General features: G+C 44.3%; 1 protein-coding gene across 9 annotated transcripts in view; it reads left to right on the forward strand.

The window, feature by feature from the left end:
• Nucleotides 1-8,551, forward strand: part of vegfab (vascular endothelial growth factor Ab) — a 39,728-nt gene extending 31,177 nt beyond the window's left edge. For all 9 annotated transcript variants that reach the window (XM_073056093.1, XM_073056092.1, XM_073056091.1 and 6 more), the window contains one exon: nt 5,592-8,551. In XM_073056093.1, the coding sequence (XP_072912194.1) occupies nt 5,592-5,613 (22 nt within the window). In that variant the 3' untranslated portion in view covers nt 5,614-8,551. The remainder of the gene's footprint in view (nt 1-5,591) is intronic.
• Nucleotides 8,552-12,583: the final 4,032 nt, after the last annotated feature.

Below are 12,583 nucleotides of genomic sequence, written 5' to 3' on the forward strand. Positions count from 1 at the left end.
AATGGAACACCTCAGATATAGCTTCATAGTCTGTGTTTATTCCTGGGTTGAAAATCAACGAAACCATGGAATTGCTCACTGCTTTGGAGCACCTTGGGGCCATAGGTGTGCTATCCAGTCTTCCATCAGAGTGAGTGTAATTACTCTACAAGCAACATTCAATGGCATTATAATGTCTGCATCCTGGAGGTCATCATCTGAGCTAGAACCGTCACACAAACATTGAGACAGGAGTAGATCAGAGGACAAGTAGCTTGCGTTCACCGCCTCATCACCTAGCATCCCCAAGGCTTTTCCACATTTACAAGGCACAAGTCAATAACCTGATGGAATGCCGCCTTGGGTGAGGCCTTCTCCAACAACTCTCAGGAAACTCAACACCATCTGGGACACAGCAACTGCTTGACCGGCACCACATCCACCACCATTAAAAAATAAAAATTAATTTCCCCCACCACCGCCCTACAGTGGGTGCAGTGTGAACCATCTACAAAATACATTGAACTTACTCATCCAAGCTGCTGTGACAGCACCTCCAAAATCTACCAGGAAGCTCAAGGGCAGCAGGTGCAATGGGAGTACCACCAGTTTCAGCTTCCCCTCCAATTCCCACACCACCTTGACTCGGAAATCTATCACTGTTCCTGTACCGTCATTGGGTCTCATTCCTGGAACTCCCTTCCCAACAGTACCATGTGAGCACCTTCACCAGGAGGACCACAGTGGTTCAGGAAGGCATCTCGCTTCCACCTTCACGATCCTTGCTTGTGACACTCATGTTTTTTTAAAAACTCAAGGAACAAGAATTAGCAAGGCTTAACTTTGAAGAGCGACTCGTCTTCTAATCACCTACCTTGAAGTCCAAAGCTCAAAAAGTACCTAGCGATGTTACATGGTGAAGTGACTGAGTCCTCCAACTGGAAGAAAAAATGTGCTTCCAACCTCACTATGCAGCACCCCCTCCCCCACAGACATCTCCAGGACCGCCAGCCTAACACTGGTGGCTGTAAGATTATCCTTACAGTCGGCATTCTCTTTCCTCCCCTGCACAAGGACATTAATGAAGTAAATCGCCCTGCTTTGAGGAATTGAATTACACAAGGGGACCTTTGCTCCTGTTATTTAAGTCCGCCCTATGACACTCTAGGAATGCCTGCACATTCCTTTGCCGTGTTTTATTAGCTCTTTGATAACTGTAGCAGGTACCAGTGACAAGGTTTTACATGAAAGGGAATACTACAATCACATGACCTGACCTGGAAAGACTTCATTAGCAGTGTTAATGGAAGCCAGGCTTGCTTTTGTTTGACCTGAAGTCAATCATTAACTTTACCTTGTGAAATACTTGATGTCGACCTCTCTCTGCCGGAGTCAGGAACTATCTAGAAACATGGAACTAACAAGGTGACAGGGAGGGGTGGCTGGGGAAAGAGAGGAGGGGAGATGAAGACTAGCTGTAGGGAGGAGGACGATGAGGGAAGGATGGAGAATTGGACAATCTATGCCCATTAGGGACATAAGTAAGGTGAATGCACATAGTCGTTTTCCCCAAGGTTGGGGAATCAAGACACAGGGGGAATAGGTTTAAGGTGAGAGGGAAGAGATTTAATAGGAATCTGAGGGGCAACTTCTTTTCCCAGTGGGTGATCCTTGTATGATATGATCTACCAGAAGAAATGGTTTAGGCAGGTACATTGAAAACAATTAACTGTGATCTGGACGGGAACATGGACAGGAAAGGTTCAGAGGGATATGGACCAAACACCAGCAAACGAGACTAGCTTAAATGGGAATTATGGTCAGCATGGACCAGTTGGGCCAAAGGGCCTTTTCCTATGTTATTAAACCTATGTTATCTATCAGGTCTTTTGTAGGATGGGGTCAACTATGTGGTTGAGAGCCAGTCACTGTTGACAGCGTCTTATCTATTGAGCTTCCTGCATCTCTATTCAAGCCTTAGGACGGTTTGCAGATGGTTGAAGAATCGGTTATTTGGGGCTTAGCCTTTTGGAGATCATGAACATGCTTCAGTTCTGCTGAGCTCAGGGCAGCAGAGGGTGAAGTCCAGCAGCAGTTTTTATCTTTGTGACTGGAGAAGGCTTGAAAAGAGAAGCCTTCCTTGTCTGCACTGGAGGCAGCGGGCACTACTGCTGCATGTTTCCTCAAAGAATATACAGGGTTTCCCAGTCTCTGGTTGCCATTTGGGAATCAACCACAGCCTAACAGATTGTCCAGTCTTTTGTCAGCCCCTCCCCGTACTATGGTAGGAGCTGAGTGTCCTACGTGGAGTGGAATATGTCATTGCTGCTTCTCATGCCAGAATACAAGAGGGGCACTTGCTTCTCTGTCTGGCCTTGTCCCTGTCTATGCCCACAGAAACAGAGGATAGGGCACTTTCAGCTTTGGGCTCCCTGATCGTGAGAGGGATCTGATGTGACAATTGGGGCCCTAATGGCAAAGTGCTACCGATACTGGGAGTCGGAGGTAAAATCAGAGAAGATGCCCCACCTCTGTAGAGTTAAAGGCCAGTGATCAACCTGCAAGGTGTCCTCTTTTACTTTCAAGCCTTAATGCCTTTCCATGTTCCTGTTCAAAGTGAGGAAAGGTGATACCAGTAATCTCAGCATTCTCCTCATTTAAAGGAAGCTGGAATGTGGCTGCTGGTTTTGTTAATGGGTGCCTCAGTGAGCTGCTGCCTCACCAACTCCAGCGACCTAGGTTCAATCCTGACCTCGGGCACAGTCAATGCGGAATTTGCACTCTTCCTGCGACCGTATCCCAAAGACATGCAGCTTGGTAGGGTAGTGAGCCACCGTAAATTACCCTTAGTGTATAAAGAATCTCAGGGGAGTTTACGGTATATAATAAGTTGCAACTGTACAGTGAAATATGGAGAGGGAGAATGGGACTGATGGGCTTGTTGTCAGGTATCCAATGGGATCCCTCTCTATCATTGCGATTTCAAATCTCACCAGAGCAATTAAATATTCATGAATTTAAGCAGTTTAAAAGCTGTAACCTTTCACTAAAACCTTTTTTTGTAACTCTTCCCTTCGACATCCAACACAACCCTAATCCCTATGAGTTCAACCTTCCTGGTTCTTGCAGCTCCTGCTCTGTAGCTGATGGCAACACTGGCTGGTTTAACTGATTGGTTAAGTGTAAAGTGTAACCCTCAGATCTGGCTGGCGGAGTTAGTCTAGGAGAAGACAGTCTCTGGCCTTGCCAAACTTGTGAAATCTTGTTTGTGTGGATGCTGTGTGATGTGTTCCCCTGTTACAAATCAGTTCCACGAAATATCAGACAGTACACCATATGCAATTAAATGATTGAGCTTTATAATTATTAATTTGACTGTAGGGTTAGTAAGGAAAAAGGGCCCATTTTAACGTAACAGCCTGATGTGCACGTTGGAGCTCATGGTTTTCCTGTCCGTTAGTTCTCCATTGATTTCCTCCGAGAGTCGAGACGAGATAGGTGATAAAATACAGAAACAAGCCCTTCAGTCTATCGTGTCCATGCTGAACATTGTGGCCATCTATACTAATCCCATTTAGACCATAAGACATAGGAGCAGAATTTGGCCACTTGGCCCATTGAGTCTGCTCCACCATTCCATCTTGCTGATTTATTGTCCCTCTCAACCCTATTCTTCTGCCTTCTCACAGTAACCTTTGATGCCTTGATTGACTAACAACCAGTTGACCTCTGCTTTAAATATTCTCAATGAGCTAGCCACTTTAGATGTCTGTGGCAATGAATTCCACAAATTCACTACTCTCTGGCTGAAGAAATTCCTTCTCATTTCTGTTCCAAGTGGACATACTTCTTTACTGAGGCTGTGCCCTCTGGTCCTAGACTCACCCACTGAAGGAAACACATTCTCCACAGCCAACCCTTGTAGGCCTTTTGATATTTGATAAGATTCAATGAGATCCCCACCTCATTCTTCTAAACTCCAGCGAATGCAAGCCCACAGCCATTAAGTGTTCCTCATACATTAACCCTTTCATTCTCAGAATCATTTTCATGAACCTCCTCTGGACCCTCTCAAATGCCAGCACAACTTTTTTTTTAGAAAAGGTATCCAAAATTGCTTGCAATACTCCAAACGCAGTCTGACCAACGCCTTAGAAAGCCTCAGCATTCTCATCCTGCTCTTATATGGAATGAACGGGTAACATTGCCTTTAGCTTCCTCACCACTGACTCAACCTGCAAGATAACTTTTTTTTATTTTTTTATTAGTTTTTCGAAACATTTTACAAAATTAAAAACCCCAAATCCCAATGAGGAGCATTAATACAGAGCAAGGTTAAGCATACAATAACAATATGCTACACAGGAAGAGAATTTAACAAAAAAGCACCTAAATTAAAGACAAGTGAGCTTAGTGTCCTCCCCAAACCCCACAACACAAGAAAAAAACAACAACAACTCCAGACCAACCACCACACAATATAGAGAGTATAAGTCCGGACAGTCAAACTCCCAGACTGTAAATACACTTAGCAACAGAGGATAATAATGCCTACTACCTGAAAAAAAAGGGAGCTGAAAGCAAGGGACTGAAAAGAAAAAAAAACCCTAGTCAAGAGGAAGGTTATGAAAGCAAGATAACCTTTAGTGAATCCTATACAAGGACTCCCAGGTCCCTTTGCACCTCTGAATTTTTGAATTTTCTCCTGGTTAGAAAATGATCTATGTCTTTATTCCTTATACTGAAATGCTCTCTCACAGTCTGTATACACACTGCAGAGACTTGTTTACCAAATGCACCATCCTCAGCCCTATCACTCTGCCTATTTAGTTTAAACCCTCCCAAAAGGTTCAAGCAAACCTCCGCAAGGGTATTGGTCCCCCTCAAGTTCAGGTGGTAACCCATTCTTATTGTACAGATCATATCTTCCCCAGAAGGGATACCAATGATCCGGAATTCTGAAACTTTGCCCCTACACCACTCATTTATCTGTACCGCCATCCTATTCCTGCCCTAACTATCATGTGGCACTGGGCGTAATCCAGAGATTACTGCCTTGGAGGTCCTGTTCTTCAGCATTTTCCTAACTCCATATACTCACTGCCCAGGACCTGCCTGGAGATCCCTTTCCCTGCTGCACCTCAGAGTGCCACTGGCCTGGCTGCTGAGGCTGTGCCCTGATGGTTTATCTGCCCCCACTCCCCCAACAGTTGCCAAAGGGGTATACTTGTTGCTGAGGGGATTTGTCACAGGAGAACCCTGCACTGACTGCTTACTCCCCTTCCTTCTCCTGGTGGTCACCCATCTACTATCTGAAGCCCGCACTCTGGGGGTGACCAGCCCAGTCAAAGACTCAGCTGTGAGGTTTCAGCCTCCTGACTATTCACATGTCATTTAAATAGTACCTAAATGAGCACTTGAATCTCCAAGGCGTGGGCCAAGCACTGCTGAATTGGATTTGTATGGTTGAATTAAATGGTTGCCCTGGACACAGTGGGCTGAAGGGCCTTTTCTCACGTTGTATGACTTTAAAGAGGTGGACAGCAGTTCTAGTGACATTGTCCCTCTAATCATTGTCTTCTCTCTTTCTCTCTCCCTTCCGCCCATTCTAGGTGTGAAAAACCCAGGAGATGAGCAAAGTCTGACGTGAAAAGCAACTTTCATCAGAGACTGTAACCATTATAATTTTTTTCTGAAAAAAACATCCAGTTTTTTTTCATTGGACAAGAATACATAAATATGAAGACTAGAAGCACAGCACTTTGAATTTGATTGATATTACTTGTGGAAGACATTTGAAACAACAAGAGTCAATCCCAGACCTACAGCAAGTTGTGCGTGACTATTATTAATGAAAGGGTTAGTATTATTCAGGATACATGCTGCTAAAATGTTGGAAAAGTACTTGGAAGACCATTGGGGAAGTAATGAATTCCTGGTTCAGTTTATTGGGTCACTTTTTTTAAAATTAAAGACAATTTTATATATATATATATATATATGAAATATAGAACTATATATATAAATTGCGAAAGACTTCCGTAAAATTGGAGAGATTAAATATATATTATGTATTAAATTACGGACTCATTGAAGCTTCGCACCAAGGACCCAAGATTTTCCGGAGAATGGATGGAAATGTTTCTGTTCGAAGATTTGGAATGAGATGGGGCAGAGGGAGGGTTTGGTGATTGAAGTCAGAACACACTGCAAGATTTTGTTTGAAAAAAGGAAATGACCGCTGGACATCCAGTGCAGACAGCAGCCTTGGCTGCCTGCTTGTGTCAAGGGAGCCCGGACATTCAAAGGGTAAGGGCCCATGTGACCTGCTTGTCCAGCATCTCTGAGAGGAAGATTTTTGCCAGCCAGGAGGTCAAATCTTGTCTCCAAGGAACTGTCACTGAAGCAGTAAATCAGGGCCACTGGAGACAGTCAGAAGTGTTTTTTGGTGGTGTGTTGTACACAGAAATAGAAAGAGAGAGAGGAAACTGAAGTACTACCAGCCAACAGAGGCAATCAGGCCTCCGGAGGGAGCATATGTGGCCAACCTCACAGGCTTGAGACACATCCTATAAGGACGAGGCAAGTGTGGAACAATTTGCTGCTGGTCATTTTGACGTGGTTTCCCTCAAGGTCACCTCTGGCCAAACTGCTGCTCTTGGATGTGACTCCAGATCCAAATCTGGCTAAGATATCCCGATCCTCTCACACACACGCACGCACACACACACACACACACACACACACACACACACACTTCCCCTCACCTGTATGCAGTTATGATCTCTTGCTGTTTTTCAGTACCTGGACAACCAGTGGTGAGACTGGTATGTAAAACGGTGAATGGGGGAAGGGGTCTGGCTATGCAACACCATTCCTCTACCCTCAGTCACTGAACTAATCCCAGCAGAGCCTTGCTTGGTTAACCAGCTTGTCATTTAAGCTGGGATTCCAAGAGTAACAGGGCAATGTTGGATTAGCTCACTGGTAACATCACAATTAAATGTCACAGAGAGAGGGGGTTAAAAACCCGTTCTACCAGTCTGCCCCTGAGCCAACACCCTGCCAGAGCAAGGGAGTGATCCTATTTGGGAAAACACGTGCACCCATGTAGTTGAGTGAATGGTTTGGGAACAGGTGGGGCACACAGTTACTAACTATCAGCAGTGAAGAGCAGGCAGACCCTGAACCTGAACCAAGCTGAGCCCATAATAGGGAACTTGTCACCAATTACTACCTTGTGTGTACTGGGAAAGCCCTGGGGTAGAGGAAACGAATGGAGAATCAGTGAAAGTGACTCATGTAAATGTGATGAATTCTTCAAAGCAAGCAGCTGTTAACCTTGTGAAGCAACGTTAATGTACCTACAGATGTTGTGAAGTTGCTGTGGCAATTATTGTTCCTTGTCCTTTTGGCTATCTTTGAACTCCCACTCTCAATGTTATCATTATGAGACCACCTCGCCTTGCCCGCCTCAGACCACCCCTATTTCTGACGTGTGTATATATATATATTATTTTTCTTTTCTCCCTCTCTTTTCTACTTTCTCCCACTTGCCTTTTCTCCTGGCTCTATACACCTCCCCTCTTTCACATTCTCTCTCACTTTTTCTCTTGTGTTTCTTCTCCTGTTTTCTCTATCTCAGTCTCTTTTGCTTTCTCTCCCATTCTCTCTCTCTTTCTCTTTCTGTCTAACATTCCCTTCCTCTTTCTCTCTCACTTTCCATCGCTCACTCTCTGATTCTCATGACGTCTCTTAGCTCCCACTTACAACTGAGGCGGTCACGGCCAACACCTACTGCCTAAGCAGAGGTAGCGGAGCATGCTGCCTGTGGTTCATCCCCCACCCAATGCACACCCCCACTCGCTCACCATCCCCTTCCTTGGCAAGTGCATTCCTTGACACACATCACAGACACACACTGTAGCCTTTGAAGCACACAAAGTAATTCCTGTTTGTTGGCTGGAAAAGTTTGGACCTTGGCAACAGGCTCCACATTTCCACATCACTCAAATCATTGGGAAATGCAGGACGGGGTGCATCAACTAAACCCCATTCTCCCCTATCCACCAATCTACCTTGCAACTTCCTTCTTGGTATTTGGCCGTTCCTGCAGGCTCTGTTCCACGGGGCTGTCCAAGTGCATTCCATCTCCCCGGCTGGCCTTGCCTGGATAAATCACTCCCCTTCCAAGGCACCTTCTGCTCATCCTTCCAAAAGCCATCTCATTGGGCAAGCAAATAAAGAAAATGACCTGCTGTGTATTTTATGTAGAACTGAGAACAATTAGAATTGTTCTCGAATATTCTGTCTGTTAAATATTAAAAGAAAGAACATGAAAGAAAAATCCACACAATTGATTCTTTGCATAATGTTTATAGTCACATTTTTAGTATATTTTTTTTGTCACTGAAATATATTTATTGGTGCTACTGTTCTTATCCATAATTATTAAAGAAATACTGTTAAAATATTAACAACATTATTTTGGTCTAGATAATTATTCTGTAGCATCATATATTTATTTTTGAACTAAATATAAATGTTTTTTTATTAAAAATGTTAATTGTAATCTGTTTTCTTCCAATCATATTTTTTATAAGTGTTATTGGGGGGCGAAGAGCCTGGGGGGGTGTTTTTTGGAGGGAATCTAGGGTCAGTGAATTGGGGGTGTGGAGAGGAAAGCCATGTGTTGGCACTTACCCTGCCTGGTTTGGGTCCTGTTTAATGGGCCTGCCTTTCTCAGGAGAGATGCTGCTTCTAATCTACATAAGAACGTAAGAAATCAGAGCACGAGTAGGCCATCAAGCCCGTCGAGCCTGCTCCACCATTCATGGCTGATATGGCCATGGACTCCTCTCCACCTACCTGCCTTTTCCCCATAACCCTTAATTCCTCTATCTACAATTGGATTCTGTCCACAGCCTTGTACTTTAATTATTGCAGTCATGAGTTATGAAGGCACCTTCTCCACTTCATTCCATGATGACAGGGCTGATGTATGAGAGATTGGGTTGGATAGGTTTATATTCACTAGACTATAGAAGAATGAGTGTGGTTCTCATGGAAACCCATAAAGTTCGAACAGAACCGGACAGACTGGGCTTAGAGAGGATGTTTCTGATGGTGGAGCAACTTGGAATCAGGAATCAAAGGCCTAAGGTACAGAGTATGACATTTACAATGAAAATTAGGAAATTTCATTACCAAGAGAAGGGTGAACCCGTAAAATTCTTTCTCAAAAGGCAGTGTCATTAAGCATAATCAAGGAGGAAGAAAATATGTTCTGAAAGCCAAAGGAATCGATAGATATGAAGGAGAACGTACATGTACTATTACCATTTCCTCCAACCTCGCCCTCTCTGAAGCAGAACATTCTGCCCTCAGCAAGGGCTTTACTTTGTCCCCCTTCGACAGCCTGCTGTGACATCGAGCTCTGCTTCCATTGTCTCTGTCTCCAAGCCCACTTCTTCAGCAAGGATTCCTCACCGCACACCGAAGACAACTTCTCCCATCTCCATCAGTCCTCTTCTTCCTGGACACCCCACTCTGGTCTCTGCCTGTTTTGGATCTTTTCATTTCTAATTGCTGACGAGACATCAACTGGCTTGACTACAATGCTCCTTTTCCTCATTGAACCTTACCCCCTCTGAATGCACTGCCCTCCACTCTCTCTGCACTAACCCCAACACCGTCAAATCCGTAGACAAAGGGTGTACTGTTGTAGTGTGACGGACTGAACTCTATCTCGCTGAGGCCAGGCGGCAATTCTCAGACTCCTCTCACTTACCCTTTGGAAAGGACCCCACTTCAGACCATTAGGCCACTGGCACCTGCACCATCACTCCAGAGATCTCCCATCTACTGCCACCAGCCTCATACTGCGCATTTCTACCTCCTACCCAAGATCCACAAGCTTGATAGAACAATCCTGCTCCTGCCCCACTGAACTCCTGTTCACTTATGATTCTATCCCCTCGGTTCAGTCCCTTCCCAGCTATATTCATGACACTTTACATGCTCCTGATCTCCTCAACAACTTCCAATTCCCTGGCCCTGATCCCTTTATTTTCACGATGGATGTCCAGTCCATATACACTTCTTTCCCTCTTCGAGAACGCCTTAAAACTTCCCACTTCTTTCTTGACAAAAGATCAAACCAGTTCCCTTCCATTACCACCCCTTCTCCACTTGGTGGGACTGGCCCTCACCCTCAGCAATTTCTCCTTCAGCTCCTCCCACTTCCTCCAAACTCAAGGGGTGACTATGGGCACCCAATGGGCCCCAGCAATACCTGCCTTTTTGTTGGATACATGGAACAGTCCATGTTCCAAGCTTGCCCTGGCAACACTTATTGATGCTTTTTGCACAACACTGATGGCTACATTGGTGCTGCTGCTTGCCCCCATGTTGAGCTCATAAATTTCATCAAATTTGTGTCCAACTTCCACCCTGTGCTTAAATACGCGATCCATTTCTGACACCTCTCTTTCCTTTCTCGATTTGTCTCCATCTCTGGAGATAAACTGTCTACTAATATCTTTTATAAATCTACCGATTCCCATGGCTATCTTCACTATATCTCTTAAACCATAAGACACAGGAGCAGAATTAGGCCATTCAGCCCATCGAGTCTGCTCCGCCTTTCCATCGTGACTGATCCCGGATCCCACTCAACCCCATACACCTGCCTTCTCACCATATCCTTAGATGCCCCGACCGATCAGGAAACGATCAACTTCCACCTGAAATGTACCCATGGACTTGACCTCCACCACAGTCTGTGGCAGATCATTCCACAGATTCACTACTCTCTGGCTAAAAAAATGCCTCCTTACCTCTGTTCTAAAAGGTTGCCCCTCAATTTTGAGGCTGTGCCTTCTAGTTCTGAATACCCCCACCATAGGAAATATCCCCTCAACATCCATCCTATCTTGTCCTTTCAACATTCGGTTGGTTTCAATGAGATCCCCACTTAATCTTCTCAGGACAAGGAATTATAATTGCCACTCAATTCCAGTGAGTACAAGCCCAAAGCTGTCAAACACTCCTCATATGTTAACCTCTTTATTCCCTTCTCTGGGCTCTCTCCAAACACATCCTTTCTGAGATATTGGCCCCAAAACTGTTGACAATACTCAAAAGTGCAGCCTGACTAGTGTCTTATAAAGGCTCAGTATTATCTCCTTGCTTCTATATTCTATTCTTGAAATAAATGCCACATTGCATTTGGCTTCTTTATCACAGACTCAACCTGTAAATTAACCTTCTGGGAGTCTTGCACAAGGAATACTGAGTCCCTCTGCACTTGTGATGTTTGAATTTTCTCCCCGTTTAGATAATAGTCCGCACTATTGTACCTTTTACCAAAATACGTTACTATACATTTCCCAACACTGTATTCTATCTGTCACTTTTTGTCCATTATTGCAATTTATCTAAGTCCTGCTGCAATCGCATTGCTTCCTCAGCACTACCTACCCCTCCACCTAGCTTTGTATCATTCTCAAACTTTGCTACCAAGCCATCAGTTCAATTTTCCAAATCATTGACAAACAACATGAAAAGCAACGGTCCAAATATTGACCCCTGAGGAACACCACTAGTCATTGGCAGCCAACCTGAAAAGTCCCCTTTTATTCCCACTGGCTGCCTCCTGCCTGTCAGCTATTGTTCTATCCAGGACAGTATCTTTCTTGTAACACCATAGGATTTTATCGTGTTAAGTAGCCTCACGTGTGGCACCTTATCAAACGCCCTCTGAAAATCTAAGTAAATGACATCCACTGCCTCTCCTTTGTCCACCCTGCTGGTTACTTCCTCAAAGAACTCTAACAGATTTGTCAGGCAAGATTTCCCTTCACAGACACCATGCTGACTTTGAGTTATTTTATCATTGACTCCAAGTACCTCGAAACCTCATCCTTAATAATAGACTCCGACACTTTCCCAACCACTGAGGTTAGGCTAACTGGCCAATAATTTCCTTTCTTCTGCCTTTCTCCCTTCTTAAAGAACGGAGTGACATTTGCAATCTCCCAGTCCTCCAGGACCATGCCAGAAGCAAGTGATTATTGAAAGATCATGACCAATGCACCCGTTAACTCGTCAGCAACCTCTCTCAGGACTTTGGGATGTAGTTCAACTGGTCCAGGTGACTTATCCATCTTAAGACCTTTGAGTTTGCCGAACACTTTTTCTTTTGTAATAACAATGGCAATCACTCCTGCTCTCTGACACTCATAAACGTCTAGCATACTGCTAGTGTCTTCCACAGTGAAGACAGATGCAAATTACCCATTAAGTTGATCTGCCATTTCTTTGTCCCCCCCATTACTATCTCACCAGCATCATTTTCCAGTAGTCCAATATCAATTCGCACTTCCCTCTTACTCTTTATATAACTGAAAAAAAACTTTTGATACCCTGCTTTATATTATTGGCTAGTTTGCTCTCATATTTCACCTTTTCCTTCTTATAATTTTTTAGTTGCCTTTTGTTAGATTTTGAAAGCTTCTCAATCATCCAACTTCCCACTCACTTTTGCTACCTTATATGCCCTTTCCTTGGCTTTTATGTCGTCCTTAACCTCCCTTGTCAGCCC

The sequence above is a fragment of the Hemitrygon akajei genome, chromosome 9 (genome assembly GCF_048418815.1).
Source record: "Hemitrygon akajei chromosome 9, sHemAka1.3, whole genome shotgun sequence".
NCBI classification, from domain to species: domain Eukaryota; kingdom Metazoa; phylum Chordata; class Chondrichthyes; order Myliobatiformes; family Dasyatidae; genus Hemitrygon; species Hemitrygon akajei.